Source organism: Agelaius tricolor, unplaced genomic scaffold (genome assembly GCF_023055355.1).
Source record: "Agelaius tricolor isolate 1412-34295 unplaced genomic scaffold, bAgeTri1.0.p SCAF_117, whole genome shotgun sequence".
In the NCBI taxonomy this organism is placed as follows: Eukaryota; Metazoa; Chordata; class Aves; order Passeriformes; family Icteridae; genus Agelaius; species Agelaius tricolor.
In genome coordinates this window covers 53,239-76,851 of record NW_027269377.1, presented here as the reverse complement: position 1 = coordinate 76,851, position 23,613 = coordinate 53,239, and the positions used below count along the sequence as shown (strand labels likewise).

At 52.3% G+C, this 23,613-nt stretch overlaps 2 protein-coding genes and 1 long non-coding RNA gene across 10 annotated transcripts; 2 read left to right on the top strand and 1 right to left on the bottom strand.

Moving 5' to 3' along the window:
• Nucleotides 1–669: 669 nt before the first annotated feature.
• NOP9 (NOP9 nucleolar protein) lies at nucleotides 670–15,434 on the bottom strand. Of its 8 annotated transcripts, none has more exons than XR_011677785.1 (10): nucleotides 13,637–14,358; nucleotides 12,552–12,807; nucleotides 10,959–11,324; nucleotides 9,569–9,718; nucleotides 8,632–8,773; nucleotides 7,894–8,083; nucleotides 7,170–7,310; nucleotides 6,361–6,465; nucleotides 2,134–3,177; nucleotides 670–882 (listed from the first exon to the last, which is right to left on the bottom strand). XR_011677785.1 is itself a non-coding variant. In XM_071419779.1 (10 exons), the coding sequence occupies exons 1-10, from the start codon at nucleotides 13,637–13,639 to the stop codon at nucleotides 737–739; spliced, it is 1,785 nt and encodes a 594-aa protein (XP_071275880.1). In that variant the 5' UTR covers nucleotides 13,640–15,434; the 3' UTR covers nucleotides 670–736. The 8 variants fall into 8 exon arrangements, 6 of the variants coding, with proteins under 6 accessions (XP_071275880.1, XP_071275878.1, XP_071275881.1 ...); XM_071419779.1 differs by having other exon boundaries at nucleotides 2,892–3,177; nucleotides 13,637–15,434; XM_071419777.1 differs by having other exon boundaries at nucleotides 2,892–3,177; nucleotides 12,552–12,702; nucleotides 13,637–14,359.
• LOC139586429 (uncharacterized) lies at nucleotides 15,157–16,345 on the top strand. Its single transcript, XR_011677787.1, has 2 exons — nucleotides 15,157–15,241; nucleotides 15,429–16,345. It is a non-coding gene; the product is annotated as an uncharacterized lncRNA (long non-coding RNA).
• Nucleotides 16,346–16,920: 575 nt separating this feature from the next.
• LOC139586399 (proline-rich protein 12-like) lies at nucleotides 16,921–22,748 on the top strand (the record flags this gene model as incomplete). The annotated part of the gene is made up of 6 exons (XM_071419727.1): nucleotides 16,921–17,158; nucleotides 18,590–19,305; nucleotides 21,122–21,305; nucleotides 21,527–21,730; nucleotides 21,810–22,396; nucleotides 22,680–22,748. Coding segments are annotated over 6 exons (1,998 nt in total), but the record flags the coding sequence as incomplete, so codon positions are not given.
• Between the last annotated feature and the right edge of the window lie 865 nt (nucleotides 22,749–23,613).

The window sequence follows — 23,613 nt, the reverse complement described above, 5'->3', positions numbered from 1 at the left end:
GAATTATTGGGGATTTTTTGGGGGGATTTTTTGGGGATTTATTTGAGAATTTTTGGGGATTTTTTGGGGATTTATTTGAGAATTTTGGGGATTTTTTGGGGGATTTTTGGGGATTTTTTGGAGATTGATTTGAGAATTTTTGGGGATTTTTGGGGAATTTATTTGAGAATTTTTTTGGGATTTATTTGGGATTTATTTGAGATTTTTTGGGGATTTTTTGGGGGATTGATTTGAGAAATTTTGGGATTTTTGGGGATTTATTTGAGAATTTTTGGGTATTTTTTTAGGATTGATTTGAGAATTTGGGGGGATTTTTTTGTGATTTTTTTTGGATTTATTTGAGATTTTTTGGGGATTTTTTGGGGATTTATTTGAGAAATTTTGGGATTTTTTGGGGATTTTTTGGGGGGATTTATTTGGGATTTATTTCAGAATTTTTGGGGATTTTTTGGGGGATTTTTTTTCTAATTTTTTTGGGAATTATTGGAAGCCACGCCCATTTTCTCTAAGCCACACCCATATAAGGAACTTTTAACCCCTCCCCTTCCCTTGTAAACCACGCCCCTTTATGACTATAGCGATCTCATTGACCACGCCCACTTAAGCCCCACCCACTCCCCATTAAGCCACGCCCCTTCCTCTTGAAACACCACCAAATGAAACAAATAATTATTAAAAAAAAAGAAAAATAAAACTTTAATTAAAATTATTTTACACTGGGCGGGGCCAGGGTTGGTCAGAGCTGCAAGCCCCGCCCCTTTGGCCCCGCCCCCTTTTGAAGCCCCTCCCACTTGGGGCGGTTCCTCTGGAACAGCTCCAGGCTCCAAGTCCGGGCGACGCCGCGGCCGAGGGGGTCCCGCAGCAGCTGGGGCAGGTGGGGGGCTGGAAATGGGGGAAAAACGGCAAAATTCGGGCAAAAGGACACAAAAAACCCAGCCCTGGAATAGGTGCAAAAATCCCCCTTGAAATCGGCCCAAAATAACCCAAAATTACCCCAAAAATCACCCGAAAATCCCCCTTGAAATCGGCACAAAATAACCCAAAACTACCCCAAAAATCCCCCAAATTACCCCAAAAATCCCCCTTGAAATCGGCACAAAATAACCCAAAATTACGCCAAAAATCACCCGAAAATCCCCCTTGAAATCGGCCCAAAATAACCCAAAACTACCCCAAAAATCCCTTTTGAAATCTGCCCAAAATAACCCAAAACTACCCCAAAAATCCCCCTTGAAATCGGCCCAAAATAACCCAAAATGACCCCAAAAATCACCTGAAAATCCCCCTTGAAATCGGCCCAAAATAACCCAAAACTACCCCAAAAAACCACAAAATTACCCCAAAAATCCCCTTTGAAATCGGCACAAAATAACCCAAAATAACCCCAAAAATCCCCCTTGAAATCGGCACAAAATAACCCAAAATGACCCCAAAAATCACCCGAAAATCCCCCTTGAAATCGGCCCAAAATAACCCAAAACTACCCCAAAAATCCCCAAAATTACCCCAAAAATCCCCTTTGAAATCGGCTCAAAATAACCCAAAACTACCCCAAAAATCACCCGAAAGTCCCCCTTGAAATGGGCACAAAATAGCCCAAAATAACCCCAAAAATCCCCCTTGAAATTGGCCCAAAATAACCCAAAACTACCCCAAAAATCCCCAAAATTACCCCAAAAATCCCCTTTGAAACCGGCACAAAGTAACCCAAAATGACCCCAAAAATCCCTTTTAAAACCCCCCCAAATCACCTCAAAATCCCCCAAAAATTCCCATTAAAATCCCCCAAAATGACCCCAAAAATGACCCAAAAATCCCCTTTAAAATCCCACCCAAAATCCCCCAAAAATGCCCTTTAAAATCCCCTTTAAAATGTCCCAAAATCCCCCAAAAATGACCCAAAAATCCCCTTTAAAATGCCCCAAAAATCCCCTTTAAAATGCCCCAAAATCGACCAAAAAATCCCCTTTAAAATGCCCCAAAATAACCCCAAAAATTAAGGGAAAATAACCCAAAAATCCCCTTAAAAATCCCCAAAATGGCCCCAAAATGGCTCAAATTTCACCCAAATTTCACCCAAATTTTCCCAAAACGCCCCAAATTTGCCCCAAAAGGAAGGAGAAGCCCCCAGACCCAATTCAGAGGCGATCTGGGCCCTCTGGGGCAGGGCCTGCAGGCCCAGGACCCCTTAAAAACCGCCCAAAATGGCCCCAAAATGGCCCAGATTTCACCCAAATTTCACCCAAATTTTCCCAAAATGCCCCAGATTTGCCCCAAAATGAAGGAGAAGCCCCCAGACCCAATTCAGAGGCGATCTGGGCCCTCTGGGGCCAGGGAATTCTGGCCCAGGACCCCTTAAAAACCCCATTAAAAATTGCCCAAAATGGCCCCAAAATGCCCCAAATTTCACCCACATTTTCCCAAAATGCCCGGAATTTGCCCCAAAATCACAGGGAAGCCCCCAGACCCAATTCAGAGGCGATCTGGGCCCTCTGGGGCCGGGGGATCCTGGCCCAGGACCCCTTAAAAACCCCCTCAAAAACCCCCTAAAAACCCCATTAAAAATTGCCCAAAATGGCTCAAATTTCACCCAAATTTCACCCAAATTTCACCCAAATTTTCCCAAAACGCCCCAAATTTGCCCCAAAAGGAAGGAGAAGCCCCCAGACCCAATTCAGAGGCGATCTGGGCCCTCTGGGGCAGGGCCTGCAGGCCCAGGACCCCTTAAAAACCCCATTAAAAATTGCCCAAAATGGCCCCAAAATGGCTCAAATTTCACCCAAATTTCACCCAAATTTCACCCAAATTTCACCCAAATTTCACCCAAATTTCACCTAAATTTTCCCAAAATGCCCCAAATTTGCCCCAAAGCGAAGGAGAAGCCCCCAGACCCAATTCAGAGGCGATTTGGGCCCTCTGGGGCCAGGGCCTGCAGGCCCAGGACCCCTTAAAAGCCCCCTTAAAAATCCCATTAAAAATTGCCCAAAATGGCTCAAATTTCACCCAAATTTCACCCAAATTTTCCCAAAATGCCCCAGATTTGCCCCAAAGCGAAGGAGAAGCCCCCAGACCCAATTCAGAGGCGATCTGGGCCCTCTGGGGCAGGGGGGTCCTGGCCCAGGCCGTGTCCAGCACTCGGCTCCCGCTCCGGTCCTTGGCCAGCGCTGCCCAGTGCCCCTGGAATGGGGAAAATTCATTAAAATTTCATTAAAATTTCATTAAAATTCATTAAAATTCATTAAAATCAGCACAAAATCCTGCAAAGAATCTTCCTAAAACACAGCTGAAAAAAACCTTTGAATTTCTCTACGAAAAAATCAGAGATTTTGCTCAAAACCCGCAATTTTTGGGCTGAAAATCCCCATTTTTTGCATTAAAAAATCCAATTTTTTTCACGATAGAACCGGGTTTTTTTTCTGTAAAAATCAGGAATTTTTGCCCAAAAAAATCGGGATTTTTAATGTAAAATAATTCTAATTTTCATGCTAAAAAAATCAATTTTTTTCCCCCCACAAACTTAGCATTTTAGCACGAAAAATTCAGATGGTTTCACTCAAAAATTGGGGTTTTTTTCACGGAAAAATTGTAATTTTTTTTTGAAAAACCATTCAAATATTTTTTTGTTGAAAAAAGGGAATTTTTTTTTTAATTTTAAATTTTTTGCCCCAAAATTCAGAATTCCCTCACAAAAAAAATCCAATCTTTCAGCCAAAAAATAAGATATTTTCACTAAAAAAATGGGATTTTTTCCCCAAATTTTCCGTTTTTCACCCCATTTCTTCTCACTAAAAACCATGATTGTTGCCCCCCAAACTTTTAGTATTTACCATTGCAAAAACATCAAAAATTCGATTTTTTTCACCAAAACCATCCCTTTTTTTGCTCAAAAAACCCACCTTTTTTCCCCCCAAAAATCCCAATTTTTTCTGAAAAACAGCAGCAGTTTTTGTGCTTAAGAATCACAGTTTTTTTACTAAAAAAATCCCATTTTTCCCATGAAAAAATTGCTTTTTTTTCACCAAAAAATCCGATTTTTTCACTGAAAAATCTGATTTTTCCCATGAAAAAAACCTGATTTTTTCCACTTAAAAATCATTGGTTTTTTTGATGGAAAATCAAATCTTTTTTCCCAAAAATTTTAAGTCTTGACCCCAAAAAATTCCTTTTAAAAATCCCAATTTTTTTCACTGAAAACCACGATTTTTGCCTCTCAAATTTTTAGTATTTAATCTTGCAAAAACATCAAAAATTCGATTTTTTTTACCAGACCATCACTTTTTTTGCTCAAATAAACCACTTTTTTTCCCAAAAAACAGCAACAATTTTTGTCCTAAACAAACACAATTTTTTCACTTAAAAATCCCATTTTTCCCATGAAAAAATGGCATTTTTTCGCCAAAAAATCCGATTTTTTTCGCTAAAAAAATGGGATTTTTTCACTAAAAAAATGAGATTTTTTTCACTAAAAAATGGAATTTTTTTCACAAAAAAAAGAGATTTTTTCCCACTAAAAACCGGAATTTTTTTCACAAAAAAAAGAGATTTTTTCCCTAAAAAAATGGGATTTTTTTCGCTAAAAATTGAAATTTTTTCACTAAAAAAATGGCATTTTTTCACTAAAAAATCGGATTTTTTCGCTAAAAAAAAAGGGATTTTTTTCCCGAAAAAAATGGGATTTTTTTCCCAATTTTGCCGTTTTTCACCCCGGTATTTTTGGGTGTATTTTCAGCACCTGGAGGCGTTTCAGGAGCCGTTTTTTGGGGTTTTTCGGGACGGTTCCGGAGGCCAGGATCGCGTCCCACACGCGGCTCCCGGGGCCGCTCCGCGCCAGCCCCAAAACCCCGAAAAAATCTTTGGGAATTTGCTGAAAAATCGCTTTTTTTTCATTAAAAAATGGGATTTTTTTTCACTACTAAGTGAGGGTTTTTTTCCTAAAAAAATGGGATTTTTTCACTAAAAAATGGGATTTTTTTTTCACAAAAAAAAGATATTTTTTCCCTAAAAAAATGGGATTTTTTCACTAAAAAATCGGATTTTTTCGCTAAAAAAAAGGATTTTTTCGCTAAAAAAAAACGAGATTTTTTCCCCAATTTTGCCGTTTTTCTCCCCGTTTTTTTGGGTGGATTTTCAGCACCTGGAGGCGTTTCAGGAGCCGTTTTTTGGGGTTTTTCGGGACGGTTCCGGAGGCCAGGATCGCGTCCCACACGCGGCTCCCGGGGCCGCTCCGCGCAAGCGCCGCCAGCGCCGGGGGGGGCAGGGCCCGGAGCGCGCGCACGATGGGGGAGGGGTCCCGGAAGTGAAGCAGCGACTGCAGAGCGCGGGAACCGTGAGGGGACGGGGAGAGCGGCTGGGAAATGGGGGAAAAATGGGGGAAAATGGGGGAAAAAATGGAAAAAATGGGGGAAAATTGGGGAAAATGGGGGGAAAATTGGGGGAAAATGGGGGAAATGGGGATTTTGGAGGGGAAAGAGGGGGGAAAATGGGGGAAAAAGAGGGGGGAAATGGGGGAAAAATGGGGAAAATGGAGGAAAAGAGGGGGGAAATGGGAAAATGGTGGAAAAGGGGGGGTAAATGAGGGGGAAAAGATGAGGGGAAAATGGGGAAAAGATGAGGGGAAAATGGAGGAAAATATGAGGGGAAATGGGAAAATGGGGGGTACATGAGGGGGAAAAGATGACGGGAAAATGGGGGAAAATGGAGGAAAAGAGGGGGGAAAATGGGGGAAAAATGGGGGGAAAATTGGGGAAATGGGAGGAAAATGGGGGAAAATTGGGATTTTTGGGGGGAAATGGGGAAAAATGGGGGGAAATGGGGAAAATGGAGGAAAAGAGGGGGGAAAATGGGGGGGAAATTGGGGAAAATTGGGATTTTTGGGGGGAAATGGGGAAAAATGGGGGGAAATGGGGAAAATTGAGGAAAAGAGGGGGGAAATGGGGGGAAATGGGGATTTTGTGGGGAAAAGAGGGGGAAAGAGGAGGGAAAATGGGGGAAAAAGAGGGGGAAAAATGGGGAAAAGATGGGGAAATGGGAAAAGAGGGGGGAAATGGGGGGGAAATGGGGGGAATGGGGGAAAAATGGGGAAAATTGGGGGGAAAATGCGGAAAAGAGGGGGGAAATTGGGGAAAATGGGGGAAAATGGGGATTTTGGGAGGAAAGGAGAGGGAAAGATGGGGGAAAATGGGGGGAGAATGGGAAGAAAAATGAGGAAAAGAAAGAAGAAAAAAATCAAAGTCAACGCAAATAAAGGAAAACCCCGCCCTCTCAAGCCCCACCCATTTACACACCACCCCTCCCTTCAGGCCCCGCCCACTTTACAGCCACCCCTCCCAGTCCCAGCCAATGAAACCCCGCCCATTTTACCTCAGGCTCCGCCCCCTTGTCGCTGTCGCCGCCCTCCAGGGGGCGGAGCTGGGCCAGGGCAGTGACGCAATGGGGGTGGTGGGGCGGGGCCCAGCAGCGCAGGGCCTGAGGGGAAAGGGGCGGGGCTTAGAGACAGAATGGCTACAAGGGGCGGAGGTTAACATAAAGGGGCGGGGCCTAAGGGAAGGGGTGGAGCCAAGCAGCAATAGGACTGATGGAAAAAGGGGTGGGGCTTAGAGAGGGCAGGACTAAAAGGGGTGTGGTTTGAGGAGAAAGGGGTGGGGCTTAAGGGAAAGAGGTGGGGCCAACCAGTGGGGAGCTTGATGAGCAAGGGGCGGGGCTTAGATATGGCAAGACTAAAATGGGTGTGGCCTGTAGGGAAAGGGGAGGGGCTTAAAGAGGCTCAGCTTAAAGGGGTGTGGCTAAAAGGGGCAGGGCTTTTGAAATGGGTGTGGCCAAATGAAGGTTTGGCTTAGAGAGGGGGTGTGGCCTAATCAGGATATTGAAAGTGGGCAGGGTCTAAACCGATGAGATTGCAGGGAAAGGGGTGTGGCTTATTTGAGGAATACAAAAGTGGGTGCGGCTTATTTAGAAAAGGGTTTGGTTTCATGAGGGGGCGTGGCTAAGTCACAATGGGCGTGGCTTGGTTAAACAAAGCCGGGCTGAAAAAGGGGTGGGGCTGTGTCTAAGGGGTGTGGCCTAACACAAACTGGGTGTGGCTTAATTAAACCAGGTTGTGGCTCAACACTGAGGGGGTGTGGTTTACCACCAAGGGGGCGTGGCCTGTGAGCGGAAGGGGCGTGTCCCACCTGGAAGAGGCAGCGCAGCGCCTCCCCCTGGAGCCGCGGGTGCCTCTGGGCCGCCCCCAGCAAGGCCAGGATGACCCCGGGGTGGCCCCGGGCCAGGGGCTCCTCCAGGGCGGGGCCCAGCTCCGACAGCACCTCTGAGACCTGCAGGGTTAGCCACGCCCACCCGGGGTTAGCCACGCCCACCCGTGGTGAGCCACACCCCCTCAAATCCTGCCAGCCAATCCGTAACTCCCTCCCCGCTAAATAGTTAAGCCCCGCCCCTTTGGGTTTTTACTTCTTAAGCTCCTCCCATCACTCCTCTGAGCAATAGGAAGCTCCCCCTAAGCCACACCCCCTTTTAAGCTCCTCCTTTTTCAAACTCGACCAGTTTAAGCCCCTCCCACCACCCAAATTAAACTCCACCCACTCCTAATTAACATCTTTAAGCCCCACCTCCTGCAACCATACTAAGCCCCGCCCACCACCTTCCCAACCAATGAGATCATCGCTTTAGGCCCCCCCAAGTCCCACCTCCTCTGGACACTACCCGCTTAAGCTCCGCCCCTTTAAAGCTCCACCCATTCAGACCCCTCCCCTTTATTCCCCAACCGTTTTAAGCCCTTCCCCTTTAAGCCCCACCCCGTTTAGGCTCCTCCCTTTTCACCCACATTCATAAATTCCCAATTCAGGCCCCTCCCCCTTTAAACCCCGCCCCCAAAGCCCCGCCCAGCCAAGCCCCGCCTACCACATCCTCGGGGGCGTGGTCCAGGAGTCTCTGCAGGCCGTGATTGGCCACTCGGTGCGAGGCCACGCCCCTCAGGTGACCCCGCAGGTGACCCTGGAAGAGCTCCCGGAGCCCCGGGGGGTCCAGGACTGTCATGGCCGCCTCCAGGAGGCGGGACCGGTCGGGGTCCTGCAGTGACGTCAGCAGAGGGCTGGGCCAATCAGAGGAAAGGGATTCGGGGATGGGGCCAATCAGGAAAAAGGGATTCGGGGAAGGGGCCAATCAGAGCACTGGACCCGCAGACCACAGCCAATCAGGGAAAAGGGATCGAGAGGAGCGGCCAATCAGAGAAAGACGATCAAGGACATCGACCAATCAGAGAGAAAGGATTGGGAGAACTGGCCAATCAGAGAAACGGCATCAGGAGCAAGTACCAATCAGAGAAAAGGGATCGGGAGCAGCAGCCAATCAGAAAGAAGGAATTGGGAGCAGCGGCCAATTAAAGCAGAGCACCCATAGGGGTCAGCCAATCAGGGAAAGGTGATCCAGAGCAGCAGCCAATCAGGGAATGGCAACTGCGGCTCCGCCCAAACTGAGCAAAACAGCAGCCAATCACAGAAAGGGGCGTGGCCAATGAGGGGAGGAGTTGCCAATGAGGAAATAAGGTCTGGGAGTCCCCATCCAATCAGAACACAGCACCAGAACCCCCCCAGCCAATCAGCAGAGAGGCAGCCGAGGCAGCAGCCAATGAGCACTCACCTCTGGTCGTGGGCGGGGCTGTCCTGGCTGAGGCAGCCAATCAGGGCGCGGCAGAAGCGGCTGCAGGAAGGGGATTGGCTGCGGTGCAGGGCCCGCAGCGCCCCCTGCAGGCAGAGGCTGGCGCAGGCTGGGCTCAGCAACGCTGGGGAAATTTGGGAACTTTTGGGAAAATTTGGGACATTTTGGGGGAAAATTGGGAATTTTAAGGGGGAAATTTGGGGTAAATTTGGGACATTTTATGGGAGAAATTTGGGGGGAGTTTTGGGGGAAAATTTGGGGATTTTGGGCTAAATTTGAGACATTTTGGGGCAAAATTAGGAATTTTAAGGGGGAAATTTGAGAATTTTGGTGAATTTTAGGGGAAATTTTGGGGTATATTTGGGACATTTTTGGAGAAAAATTTAGGAAATTTAGGGGGGAATTAAAGAATTTTGATTTGGTGAAATTTGAGGGAAATTTGGGACATTTTGGGGAAAAATTGGGAATGTAAGGGGGGGAAATTTTGCGGGAAATTTAGGGGGAATTTAAGAATTTTGGTTTGGGAAAATTGGAAATTTTGGGGGGGAGATTTGAGAATTCTGGTGAATTTGGGAGGAATTTTGGGGGAAATTTGGAAAATTCGGGGGAAATTTTAGGGGGAAATTTGGGGTGAAATTCTGAAATTTGGTGGAAACTTTAGGGAAAAATTTGGGGATTTTGGGAGATTTTAAGGGGGAATTTAGGAGAATTTTGGGAATTTTAGAGGCCATTTTGGGGGGATTTCAGAACATTTTAGGGTGATTTTGGAATGATTTTGAAGGTTTTTTAGGTGAGTTTGGGGTGGTTTGGGGGGTTTTTAGGGTGAATTTGGGGTGATTTTTTCATTTTTAAGGGTTTTTAGGGTGATTTTGGGGGTTTTAGGGTATTTTTGGGGTGATTTTGGGGTTTTTTGGCTCACCTGGAATTTGCTGCTCCAGTCCCTGGGCCAGCTCCTCCAGCAGGGGGCGGAACGAGGGCGGAAGCTCCGCCCCCTCCGGCAGTGACCACGCCTCCTTTGCATTTAGCTCCTCCTTCTTTGGCTTTGGCTCCGCCCCCTTGGGGGGAGGAACTGCAAGGGATGGGGCAGAAATTGGGGGAGAAAATCCCCAAAAATCTCCCCAAATTCTTCCCAAATCCCCACAAAATCTCCCCAAAATTCCCAAATTTCTCCCCCAAACTGCCCCTCACCTGCATCAATTGGGCTCCTCAGGACCCCGAAATCCCCTCAAAATCCCCCAAATCCCCCCTCAACTGCATCCCTGACTCCCCCCAGCACCCCCAAATCCCCCTCAAATCCCTCTCAATCCCTCCCAAAATCCTCCAAACCCTCCCAAAAGTAAGAAAACCCCCAAATTCCCCTCTCACCTGGGTCCGTGGTGCTGCTGAGCAGCCCCAAATCCCCCTCAAACCCCCCTCAATCCCTCCCAAAATCCCCCAAACCCTCCCAAATCCCTCCCAAAATTTCCAAAAATCCCCAAATTTCACCTCGCCTGGGTCCCTGCTACTGCCCAGCACCCATAAAACGGCTCAAACCCCCCTCAATCTCTCCCAAATCCCTCACGAAATTTCCAAAAACCCCCCCAAATGCTACTAAACCCTCCCGAAAATAAGAAAAAGCCCGAAATTCCCCTCTCACCTGGGTCTGTGCCGCCGCTGAGCAGCCCCAAATTCCCCTCAATCCCTCCCAAAATCCCCCAAACCCTCCTAAAAATAAGAAAAAAAAACCCCAAATTTCCCCAAATCCCTCCCAAAATCCCCCAAACCCTCCCCAAAAATAAGAAACCCCCAAATTCCGCTCTCACCTGGGTCGGTGCCGCCACTGAGCAGCCCCAAATCCCCCTCAAATCCCCCTCAAACCCCCCCAAAATCCCCCAAACCCTCCTAAAAATAAGGAAAAAAAACCCCAAATCCCTCCCAAAATCCCCCAAACCCTCCCCAAAAATAAGAAACCCCCAAATTCCGCTCTCACCTGGGTCGGTGCCGCCACTGAGCAGCCCCAAATCCCCCTCAAATCCCCCTCAAACCCCCCCAAAATCCCCCAAACCCTCCTAAAAATAAGGAAAAAAAACCCCAAATCCCTCCCAAAATCCCCCAAACCCTCCCAAAATAAGAAACCCCCAAACTCCCCTCTCACCTGGGTCTGTGCCGCCGCTGAGCAGCCCCAAATCCCCCTCAAACCCCCCTCAAACCCCCCCAAAATCCCCTAAACCCTCCTAAAAATAAGAAAAAAAACCCCAAATTCCCCCAAATCCCTCCCGAAATCCCCCAAACCCTCCCCAAAATAAGAAACCCCCAAACTCCCCTCTCACCTGGGTCGGTGCCGCCGCTGAGCAGCCCCAGCAGGGCCCTGAGCACGAAGCTGCCGTTGGGGTCCCGGGCCAAGCCCCCCAGGTCCTGCCCCAGGAGCGCCCCCAGCTGCCCCAGCGCCCCCTGAAGCTCCGCCCCCAGGGCGTGGCCCTCGCCCAGCGCCCTCAGGAGCCGGCGCAGGGCGGCCTCGAGCAGGCGCGAGGCGCGGGGGTGGCGGGAGACGCCCCCCAAATGGAGGAGCAGGGGCGTGAGGGTGTCCGGGGGGGCGCGGGGCAGGAGCTGCAGCAGCAGCCGGGAGCCCCCGGGGTGCAGGGCCCCGGCCGGCAGCGAGCGGGAAACCTCGGACAGGACGTTGGGGGTGAACAGAGCTGAGAAAACAAAAACAACAAAAAAAAGGGGGAAAGTTTTTGGGTTAATCGGAAAAGAAATGGGGGTCGGGAGGGGAAAAATGGGGGTTGGGAGTGGGAAAAAAAACCAAAAAAAATCCTCATCGTAATGGTCGCAAACTTCCCTCAGGGACCCGTGCAATCCCCTCACAAACACCAGCGATCTCCAAATAAACCCCTCAATTCCCTCAGAAACCGCCCCAAATGCCCTCAGAAACCTCAAAATCTCCTCATAAACCGCCCCAAATCCCCTCAGAAAACTCAAAGTCTCCTCACAAATACCGCAAAACCCCTCAGAAAACTCAAAATCTCCTCACAAATACCGCAAAACCCCTCAGAAACCTCAAAATCTCCTCACAAATGCCGCAAATTCCCTCAGAAACCTCAAAATCTCCTCACAAATACCGCCAAACCCCTCAGAAAACTCAAAATCTCCTCACAAGTACCCTAAATCCCCTCATAAACCCTCCCAAATCCCCTCAGAAACCTCAGTCTCCTCACAAATACCGCAAAACCCCTCAGAAAACTCAAAATCTCCTCACAAATACCGGAAAACCCCTCAGAAACCTCAAAATCTCCTCACAAATACCCCAAATCCCCTCAGAAACCTCAAAATCTCCTCACAAATACCCTAAATCCCCTCATAAACCCTCCCAAATCCCCTCAGAAACCTCAAAATCTCCTCACAAATACCGCAAAACACCTCAGAAACCTCAAAATCTCCTCACAAATACCCCAAATCCCCTCATAAACACCCCCAAATCTCTCCATAGACCATAAAATTTTCTCATAAACTCCTCCAAACCCTCTCCTAAACCGTAAAATCGCCTCATAAACCCCCCCAAATTCCTTCATAAACCCCAAAGTCGCCTCATAAACCCCCCCAAATCCCCTCATAATTCCCCAAATCCCCTTAGGGACACCCAAAATCCCCTCATAAACCCCCCAACACCGCCTCATAAATCCCCCATATCCCCTCATAAACCCCTCAAATGCCCTCATAAACCCCCCAAAGCACATCAGGGACCCCCCAATCCTCTCAGAAACCTCAAAATCCCCTCACAAATCTCCCAAATCCCCTCAGGGAACCCCCAATCCCCTCATAAACTCCCCCAAACCCCTCAGGGACCCCAAAATCCCCTCACAAACCCCCCAAAACCCCTCATGAACCCCAAATCCCCTAATAAACCCCCCCAAACCCCCTCTCACCGAGCTCCTCCTCGCTCAGCCCCTCCTCCAGCGTCTCCAGGGCCCTCCGAAAATACTCGGCAGTGTCGGGATCGAGGCGAGGCCCCGACTGTCGCCACTGTCGCGACATGTCCGGCTCGGGGGGGGTCTCAGCGTGAACCACCATGTTGGGCTGGGGGGGAGGGGGAAAGGCGGAAACGGCGCCCAATCTCGGGAAATCTCGCGAGGTTTCGTTGGCCCCGACCTCGCAGCTGTCAATCACTCGCTGTCCCGCCCCCTGAGAGTGTGGCCACGCCCATGGTTGTCACACATCAGCTCCATCTGCTGTCAATCACTCGCTGCCCCGCCTACTTTTTTTGGGCATAATTTATTATGTCAATCATCCAGTGCCCCGCCCCTTTTGAGGTTCACTTAATGTCCTGGCTGCCTGTCAATCAATTAATCAATCAATTAATCAATCGCCAATTTCCCTGGTAATCACCCATGGCTCCGCCCTTTTCACACCATCCTCAATCAACCCAATCAATCAATTAATATTTGCCTAATCAATCACGCATTGTCACGCACCTTTCCCCATTAAATCGATCACCCACAGCTCTGTCAACCATCCATTGGCAAGCCCCTTTCTTAATCAATCAATCCAATTATCAATCGATTAGTTCGTGTCTAATCAATCACTCCTTGCCACGCCTTTTTCTAATCAATCAAGCAATCGATCACCCACAGTTCTGTCAATCACCCATGGGTAGCTTTCCTGTCAATCACAGGTTGCCGCGCCCCTTTCTAATCAATCAATTAATCAATCAATCACGGCCCTGTCAATCACCCTTTCCCCTCACGCCCCACCTGTCAATCACAGATCGCCCCGCCCCTTTCCCCTCACGCCCACCCGCCAATCACCCCAAGCCCCGCCCCTTTCCCCATCACCCCCCGCGCGCCGCGTCCCTCCCCCTCTCCCTTCCCCCGCTCTCTCTGTGCCCCCTCCCCGCCGTTCCCCGCTCCCCGCTCTCCCTTTCCGCCCGTTCCGCCCCTCACCGTTCCCCTCTCCCCCCGCTCTATTTTTTTTTTTCCCGTTTTCTCCCGTTTTTCCCCCATTTCTCCCCCACCATGTCCGAGTCCCTGGGCTGGTGCGTGGAGGCCGTGCGGGCCGCGGCCGAGCCGTCGCTGTCGCGGGCGCTGCTGGCGCTGCGGGCCCGGCATACGCGGCGGGCCGGGGGCCCCGCGCGGTTCCGGGAGCGAGGGGGGCTCGGGCCGCTGCTGGAGCTGGTGGGGCCCGAGAGGCCCCGGAGGGTGCTGGAGCTGGCGCTGAGCGTGCTCGGGAACTGCTGCACCGAGCCCGGCTGCCGGCGGCAGACCAGGAGCCTCGGAGGGGTGCCGCGGCTGGGTGAGTGACGGGGAAAAGGGGCGGGGGGAAAAGTGCCGGGTGTGAGGGAAAAAGTCCCGAATGTGAGGGAAATTGTGCCAGGTGTGAGGGAAAAGTGTCGGAAATGAGGGGGAAAGGGTCGGGTGTGAGGAGAAAAGTGTCGGGAGTGAGGGGAAAAGTACCAGGAATGAGGGAAAAAGTACCGGGAATGTGGAGAAAAGTACTGGGAATGAGGTGAAAAGTGTGAAGTGTGAGGGAAATTGTGGCAGGTGTGAGGGAAAAGTGCCGGGAATGTGGAGAAAAGTACCAGGAATGTGAGCAAAAGGGCCCGGTGTGAGGAGAAAATGTCCGGAGTGAGGGAAAAAATACCGGGAACGTAGAGAAAAGTACGGGGAATGAGGGGGAAAGTGTCGGGAATGTGGAGAAAAGTCTCAGGTGTGAGGGAAAAAGGGTCGGGAATATGAGGAAAAGTATGAGGAAAATATGAGGAAAAGGGCCCGATGTGAGGGGAAAAGTGTCAAGTGTGAGGGGAAAAGGGCTGGGAATGAGGAGAAAAGTGCCGGGAATAAAGAGAAAAGTGCTAGGAATGTGAAAAAAATATCGGGAATGAGGGAAAAATGTACCGGGAATGTGGAGAAAAGTGCTGGGAATGAGGGGAAAAGGGCCGAATGTGAGGGAAAATGTGTCAGGTCTGAGGGAAAAAGTACTGGGAATATGGAGAAAAGTACTAAGAATGAGGAAAAAATGTCGGAAATGTGGAGAAAAGTCTCAGGTGTGAGGGGAAAAGTGTCGGAAATGAGGGGAAAAGTGTCAGGAGTGAAGGGAAATGCCGGGTGTGAGGGAAAAGTGCCGGGAATGAGGAAAAAAGTGTCAGAAATGAGGGGAAAAGGGTCGGGTGTGAGGGGAAAAGTGTCAGGTGTGAAGGAAAAAGTGTCGGGAAAGACGGAAAAGTGTCGGAAACGAGGGGAAAAGTGCTAGGAAGGTGAAAGAAATATCGGGAATGAGGGAAAAAGTACCGGGAATGTGGGGAGAAGGGCCCGGTGTGAGGAGAAAATGTCCGGTGTGAGGGGAAAAAGGCCGGGAATGAGGAGAAAAGGGCCGGGAATGAGGAGAAAAGTGCTGGGAATGTGAAAAATCATTGGGAGTGAGGGGAAAATGTACCGGGAATGTGGAAAAAATATCAGGAATGAGGGAAAAATGTACCGAGGGGACTGAGGGGAAGAGTGTCGGGTGTGAGGGGAAAGGGCCGGGCTGGGAGGAGACGGGTCAGGTGTGAGGGAAAAAATATCAGTTATGAGGGGAAAAGTACCGGGAATGTGGAGAAAAATACCGGGAATGAGGAAAAAATGTGGGGAAAAGCGTCGGGTGTGAGGGGAAATGAGGGGAAAAGTGTCGGAAATGTGGAGAAAAGTGCCCGGTGTGAGGGGGAAAGGGCCGGGGTGAGAGGAGACGGATCGGGTGTGAGGGAAAAATATCAGTTATGAGGGGAAAAGTACCGGGAATGTGGCGAAAAATACCGGGAATGTGGGGAGAAGTGTTGGGAATGTGGGGAAATATCAGAAATGTGCAAAAAAATATTTGGAATGAAGGGAAAAAATACCTGGAATGTGGGGAAAAGTACCGAATGTGTCTGGAATGCTTTGGCCCCCCCAGTGTCCATCCCTGGCCTCTGACCCCGTCCCTGTGTCCATCCCTGAACCCCTGTCCGTGTGTCCATCCTGTCCCTGTGTCTGTCCTGTCCCTGACCTCTGCCCCCTGTCCCAGTGTCCATCCTGTCCGTGTGTCCGTCCTGTCCGTGTGTCCATCCTGTCCGTGTGTCCGTCCTGTCCGTGTGTCCATCCTGTCCGTGTGTCCCTCCTGACTCTGCCCCCTGTCCGTGTGTCCGTCCTGTCCGTGTGTCCGTCCTGTCCGTGTGTCCATCCTGACTCTGCCCCCTGTCCCAGTGTCCATCCTGTCCGTGTGTCCGTCCTGTCCGTGTGTCCATCCTGTCCGTGTGTCCGTCCTGTCCGTGTGTCCATCCTGTCCGTGTGTCCCTCCTGACTCTGCCCCCTGTCCGTGTGTCCGTCCTGTCCGTGTGTCCGTCCTGTCCGTGTGTCCATCCTGACTCTGCCCCCTGTCCGTGTGTCCGTCCTGTCCGTGTGTCCGTCCTGTCCGTGTGTCCATCCTGACTCTGCCCCCTGTCCGTGTGTCCATCCTGTCCCAGTGTCCATCCTGTCCGTGTGTCCATCCTGTCCGTGTGTCCATCCTGTCCCAGTGTCCATCCTGTCCGTGTGTCCATCCTGTCCCAGTGTCCATCCTGTCCGTGTGTCCGTCCTGTCCGTGTGTCCATCCTGACTCTGCCCCCTGTCCGTGTGTCCATCCTGTCCGTGTGTCCATCCTGTCCGTGTGTCCATCCTGTCCCAGTGTCCATCCTGTCCGTGTGTCCATCCTGTCCGTGTGTCCGTCCTGTCCGTGTGTCCCTCCTGACTCTGCCCCCTGTCCGTGTGTCCATCCTGACTCTGCCCCCTGTCCGTGTGTCCGTCCTGTCCATGTGTCCGTCCTGTCCGTGTGTCCGTCCTGACTCTGCCCCCTGTCCGTGTGTCCGTCCTGTCCATGTGTCCGTCCTGTCCGTGTGTCCCTCCTGACTCTGCCCCCTGTCCGTGTGTCCGTCCTGACTCTGCCCCCTGTCCGTGTGTCCGTCCTGTCCGTGTGTCCGTCCTGTCCGTGTGTCCCTCCTGACTCTGCCCCCTGTCCGTGTGTCCATCCTGACTCTGCCCCCTGTCCGTGTGTCCGTCCTGTCCGTGTGTCCATCCTGTCCGTGTGTCCATCCTGACTCTGCCCCCTGTCCCAGTGTCCATCCTGTCCGTGTGTCCGTCCTGTCCGTGTGTCCCTCCTGACTCTGCCCCCTGTCCGTGTGTCCGTCCTGTCCCAGTGTCCATCCTGTCCGTGTGTCCATCCTGACTCTGCCCCCTGTCCGTGTGTCCGTCCTGTCCCAGTGTCCATCCTGTCCGTGTGTCCATCCTGTCCGTGTGTCCATCCTGACTCTGCCCCCTGTCCGTGTGTCCATCCTGTCCCAGTGTCCGTCCTGTCCGTGTGTCCATCCTGTCCGTGTGTCCATCCTGTCCGTGTGTCCCTCCTGACTCTGCCCCCTGTCCGTGTGTCCATCCTGTCCCAGTGTCCATCCTGGCGGTCCCGGGTGTCCCCGAGAGCGTTTCCAACCGCGTCGCTCGGACCTTGGCCAACCTGGCCCTGGAGCCCGACGGGGCCCGGGATGTGCTCGATGCCGGTGAGGAGAAAACGGGAAAATTTGGGGGGGAAGAAAATTGAAATTTTGGGGAATTTTTTTGGAAATTTTTGGGGAATTTTGGGGGGATTTTTTGGGATTTTTGGGGAGTTTTTGGGGATTTTTTTGGGGAATTTTTTTTAATTTTGGGGGGATTGGGGGGGCAATTTTGGGGACTTTTGGGGATTTTTTTGGGAATTTTTTGGGATTTTTTGGGGGAATTTTTTGGGAATTTTTCGGGAATTTTTTGGGAATTTTTTGGAATTTTTGGGGGATTGGGGGGGAGAATTTTTGGGGACTTTTGGGGATTTTTTTGGGGGGGGAATTTTTGGGGATATTTTTGGGAATTTTTTGGAATTTTTTCGGGAATTTTTTGGAATTTTTTTTTGATTTTTTTTTTTTGCATTTTTGGGGGATTGGGGGGGAATTTTGGGAATTTTTGGGGGAAATTTTTTTGGATTTTTTTTGGGATTTGTGGGGGAGAATTTTGGATTTTGGGGGACTTCTGGGGTAATTTTGGAGCATGTTTTTTTTTAGGGTTTCTGGGATTTTAAGGGAATTTTTTCGGAATTTTGAGGACTTTGGGGAGAATTTTGGGGGAATTTTGGGGGCGACTTGGGTTAATTTTGGAGGCAATTTGAGGGATTCTGGGGGCCAATTTGGGCGAATTTTGGGGGCAATTTGAGAGGATTTTGGGGGCAATTTCCATCATTTTTTGTGAACTTTGGGGGTGATTCGCGCGAATTTTGGGGGTGATTTGAGAGGATTTTTTGGGGCAATTTCGGGAACTTTAGAGGAGAATTTTGGGGCGGAATTTTTCCATCACTTTGCGCGAACTTTGGGTGCAATTTGAGGCAATTTCGGGAGCAATTTGCGGGGATTTTTGGGGCCATTTCCATCATTTTTCGTGAACTTTGGGGGTGATTTGAGGCAATTTTGGGAGCAATTTGAGAGGATTTTTGGGGCCATTTCCATCATTTTGCGCGAACTTTGGGGCTGATTCGCGTGAATTTTGGGGGTGATTTGCGTGAATTTTGGGGGTGATTTGAGGCAATTTTGGGGGCAATTTGCGGGGATTTTTTGGGGCCATTTCCATCATTTTGTGCGAACTTTGGGGCTGATTCGCACGAACTTTTGGGGTGACTTGGGCAAATTTTGGGGGCAATTTGCGGGGATTTTTTGGGGCCATTTCCATCATTTTGTGCGAACTTTGGGGGTGATTTGCGTGAATTTTGGGGGTGATTTGAGGCAATTTTGGGGGCAATTTGCGGGGATTTTTTGGGGCCATTTCCATCACTTTGCACGAACTTTGGGGCTGATTTGCGCGAATTTTGGGGGTGATTCGCGCGAACTTTGGGGCTGATTCGCGCCAACTCCGTGCTCCATCTCACCCCAACCCCAACCATTCCCCCCCTCCTCTCTTTAACCCCTCAGGCGCCGCTCCCCTCCTCATCTCCCTCACCAGCACCTGCAGCACCCCCGGCTGCCTCCTGAGCGCCGCCCGCGCCCTGCGCATCCTCGGCAGCCCCTGCCGGGCCCCCGGAACCGCCGCGGGGCCGCCGCCTCTGCCGGGCCCCGAGCGCACCCGCGCGGCCGCCGCTCTCTCGGGCCGCCTGAGCGCCCTGCGGCCCCCGCACCCCTCGTGCCCGGCGCTGGCGCGGGCGCTGCGGGCGCTGCTGGCCCCGCCGTGCCCCGAGGCCGTGGCCGAGGCCGTGAGCCCCGCCATGGCCGCGCTGGCCGCTCTGGCCGCCCAACCCGCGCTGGACAAGCGGGGCTCGGCCCTGGCCGCGCTGGCCGCGCTCAGCGCCCGAGGGCGCCTGCGGCCCCTGCTGGGAGCGGCCGGGGCCGTGGAGGCGGCGGTGGAGGCCGTGAGGAGGGGGCTGGGCATGGGCCGGGGGGAGGGTCCCGAGTTTGGGGGGGAGGGTCCCGAATTTGGGGCTGAGGGGTGCGGGTTTGGGGGGGAGGAGAGCAAATTTTGGGGTGAGGGTCACGAATTTGGGGGTCAGGAGAGCAAATTTGAGGGTGGGGGGTGCAGATTTGGGGGTGAGGGTGTCGAATTTGGGGGTGGGGGGCACAAATTTGGGGGTGAGGAGAAGAATTTTGGGGATGGGGAGATCAAATTTGAGGGTGGGGGGTGCAGATTTGGGGGTGTGCAGAGCAAATTTGGGGATGGGAGGCACAGATTTGGAGGTGAGGAGAGCAAATTTGGGGGTGACGGTCTCAAATTTGGGGGTGAGGGGTGCGGATTTGGGGGCGAGGGTCCCGAATTTGGGGGTCAGGAGAGCAAATTTTGGGGTGAGGAGAGCAAAGTTGGGGGTGTGGAGAAGAAATTTGGGTGTGAGGGTCTCGAATTTGGGGGTGTGGAGAGCAAATTTGGGGGTGTGGAGAACAAATTTGGGGGTGGGGGTCCCGAATTTGGGGGTGTGGAGAGCAAATTTGGGGGTGAGGAGAGCAAATTTGGGGGTGACGGTCTCAAATTTGGGGGTGAGGGGTGCGGATTTGGGGGGGAGGATCCCGAATTTGGGAGTGAGGAGAACAAATTTGGGGATGGGAGGCACAGATTTGGGGGTGAGGAGAAGAAATTTGGGTGTGGGGAGAACAAATTTGGGGGTGACAGTGTCAAATTTGGGGGTGTGGAGAACAAATTTGGGGGTGAGGGTCCCGAATTTGGGGGTGAGGAGAGCAAATTTGGGGGTGGGGGGTGCAGATTTGGGGGTGATCCTAAATTGGGTGAGGGTCCCAAATTTGGGGGTGAGGGTCCCAAATTGGGTGGGGGTCCAAAACTGAGTGAGGGTCCCAAATTTGGGGGTGATCCTAAATTGGGTGGGGGTCCCAAATTTGAGGGTGAGGGTCCCAAACTTCGGGGTGGGGATCCCAAATTTGAGGGTGGGGGTCCTAAATTTGGGGGTGATCCTAAATTGGGTGAGGGTCTCAAATCTGGAGTTGGTCCTAAATTGAGTGAGGGTCCCAAATTTGGGGGTGAGGGTCACAAATTTGGGGGTGATCCTAAATTGAGTGGGGGTCCCAAATCCGCAGGTGATCCCAAATTGGGTGGGAATCCCAAATTTGAGGGCGGGGGTCCCAAACTTCGGGGTGGGGATCCCAAATTGGGTGGGGGTCCTGAAATGAAGGGTCCCAAATTGGGTGGGGGTCCCAAATCCGCAGGTGATCCTAAATTGGGTGAGGGGTCTCACATTAAGGGTGGGGGTCCCCACGTTCATTGTGGGGGTCCCAAATTGGGTGGGGGTCGCCCCCAAGTCCCCCAATTTGGGGGGGGTGGTCCCCAGATGAATGGGGGTCCCAAATTGGGTGGGGGTCCCCATTTGAACGGGGGGCCCCAATTTGGGTCTGGGGGTTCCAAATTAGGTGAAAATCCCAAATTTAAGGGTGGGGGTCCCAAATCTGAGCCCCGGGATCCCAAATTGGGGTCTGGGGGTTCTGGGTTAGGTCAAAACCCCAAATTTGGGTCTGGGGGTTCTGGGTTAGGTCAAAGCCCCAAATTGGGGTCTGGGGGTCCCCAGTTCTCCCTTTCCTCACCCCAATTTGGGTCTGGGGGTCCCGAATTAGGCAAAACCCCCAGATTTGGGTCTGGGGGTCCCCAATTCGAATCCAAGCCTTCCAAATTTGAGTCTGGGGTCTCCTCCTCCCTCTCCTCTTCCCATTTTGAGTCGGGGCTCTCCCCCTCTCTCTCCTCCCCGAAATTTGGCTCTGGGGGTCCCAAACCATTCAAAACCCCCAAATTTAAGTCTGGGGTCTCATCCCCGCTCTCCTCTCCCCCATTTTGAGCCTGGGCTCTCCCCTCCCCAATTTGAGTCTGGGGGTCCCCAATTGGAATCCAAGCCTTCCAAATTTCGATCTGGGGGTCCCCAATTCGAGTCCAAGCCTTCCAAATTTGGGTCTGGGGGTCCCCAATTGGAATCCAAGCCTTCCAAATTTGAGTCTGGGGTCTCCTCTCCCCATTTCGAGTCTGGGCTCTCCCCCTCCCTCTCCTCTCCCCGTTTCGAGTCTGGGGTCTCCCCCTCTGTCTCCTCCCCCAAATTTGGCCCTGGGGGTCCCCAATTGGAATCCAAGCCTTCCAGATTGGAGCCTGGGCTCTGCTCTCCCCATTTCGAGCCTGGGGGTCCCAAACCAGACAAAACCCCCAAATTTGGGTCTGGGGGTCCCCAATTCGAATCCAAGGCTTCCAAATTTGAGCCTGGGGTCTCCTCTCTCCCCAATTTGGGTCTGGGGCTCCCCAATTTGAATCCAAGGCTTCCAGATTTGAGTCTGGGGGTCCCCAATTCGAGTCCAAGCCTTCCAGATTGGAGCCTGGGCTCTGCTCTCCCCATTTCGAGTGGGGGCTTTCCCCCCCTCTCTCCTCTCCCCAGTTCGAGTCTGGGGGTCCCAAATCAGACAAAGACCCCAAATTTGGGTCTGGGGGTCCCCAATTGGAACCCAAGCCTTCCAGATTCGAGCCTGGGCTCTGCTCTCCCCATTTCGAGTCTGGGGTCTCCCCCTCTCTCTCCTCCCCCAAATTTGAGTCTGGGGGTCCCCAATTGGAACCCAAGCCTTCCAGATTGGAGCCTGGGCTCTGCTCTCCCCATTTCGAGCCTGGGGGTCCCAAACCAGACAAAACCCCCAGATTTGAGTCTGGGGGTCCCAAACCAGACAAAACCCCCCAAATTTGAGTCTGGGGGTCCCAAACCAGACAAAACCCCCAGATTTGACTCTGGGCTGTGCTCTCCCCATTTCGAGTCTGGGGGTCCCAAATCAGACAAAACCCCCAAATTTCAGTCTGGGGGTCCCCAATTGGAATCCAAGCCTTCCAAATTTGAGTCTGGGGTCTCGTCCCCGCTCTGCTCTCCCCATTTCGAGTGGGGGCTCCGCGCGCTGTGCCTGCTGTGCCGCGAGGCCGTGAACCGGGCCCGCGTGCGCGGCTGCGGGGGCCTGCGGGCCGCTCGTGGGGGTCCCTGCGGGAGCCGCCGGGCGCGGCGCTGGCACCGCCCGGTGCTGCTGGGGCTCTGCGGCTTCGCCTGGGACCCGCGCGCCCTGCGCGACCTGGACGCGTGCGGGGCGGTGCCGCTGCTGGCCCGGGGGCTGCGCGGGGACCCGGAGCGGCAACGGCGGCACCGGCACGAGGAGGAGGACGAGGAGGAGGAGGAGGAGAGGGAGGAAGAGGAGGCGGCCCTCGGCGGATTGGCCTCGGGAATCGGGGCTGGCGGCGAGCGGGGAGGCGGCGGCCGGGAGCAGGAGGGGGCTCAGGTGAGTGGGGAGGGGGCTCAGGTGAGTGGGGAGGGGGCTCAAAGGGGTTGGGGAGGGGTTCTTGGAGGGGATTTGGAGGAGATTTTTAGGGGGTTTGGGGGGGATTTTGGGGATATTGGGGAGGGGTCTTGGGTGAGTGTTTTGGAGGGATTTGGGATATTGGGGAGGGGGATTTGGGGGGAGATTTGAGAGCTTTGGGATATTGGGGACAGGGATTCAGAGGGGTTTGGGATATTGGGGAGGGGTCTTGGGTGAGTTTTGGGGTATTTGGGATATTGGGGAGGGGGCTGAGGAGAGGAGGAAGAGGAGGCGGCCTCGGCGGATTGGCCTCGGGAATCGGGGCTGGGGGTGAGCGGGGGAGGCGGCGGCCAGGAGCAGGAGGGGGCTCAGGTGAGTGGGGAGGGGGCTCAGGTGAGTGGGGAGGGGTCTTGGGTGAGTTTTGGGGGGATTTGGGATATTGGGGAGGGGTCCTGGAGGGGATTTGGGGGAGATTTTAGGGGGTTTGGGGGGGATTTGGGATATTGGGGAGGGGGATTCAGAGGGTTTGGGATATTGGGGAGGGGTCCTTGTGAGGGATTTTAGGGGGTTTGGGAGAGATTTGGGATATTGGGGAGGGGTCCTGGAGGGGATCTGGGGGGATTTTGGGGGATTTGGGGGGGGATTCAGGGGGATTTGGGATATTGGGGACAGGGATTTGGGGGATTTTGGGATATTGGGGAGGGGTCTTGGATGAGTTTTGGAGGGATTTGGGATATTGGGGAGGGGATTTGGGGGTAGTTTGGGGGATTTGGGATATTGGGGGAGGGGATTTGGGTGAGTTTTGGGGGGATTTGGGATATTGGGGAGGGGATTTGGGGGCAGTTTGAGGGCGTTTTGTGGGGGTTTTGGGGAGATTTTGGGGACATTTGAGGGGCTTGGGATATTGGGGAGTGGGATTTTGGGGTATTTGGGATATTGGGGAGGGGTCTTGGGTGAGTTTTGGAGGGATTTGGGATATTGGGGACAGGGATTTGGGGGATTTTGGGATATTGGGGAGGGGTCTTGTGAGGGATTTTAGGGGGTTTGGGAGAGATTTGGGATATTGGGGAGGGGGATTTTTGGAGAGTTTGAGGGGTTTTGGGGGATTTTAGATATTGGGGAGGGGTCTTGGATGAGTTTTGGAGGGATTTGGGATATTGGGGAGGGGTCCCCGAGGGGATTCAGGGGATTTGGGATAT

Bases quoted from the DNA above. Each gene is read 5' to 3' on its own strand.
- NOP9 (XM_071419779.1), bottom strand. The intron at 8,774-9,568 runs GTGAGCCAAAAA...AAATTTCCCCAG, and splicing joins ACTGGAGCAGCAAATTCCAG to CGTTGCTGAGCCCAGCCTGC. The intron at 7,311-7,893 runs GTAGGCGGGGCT...CTAACCCTGCAG, and splicing joins ACCACGCCCCCGAGGATGTG to GTCTCAGAGGTGCTGTCGGA.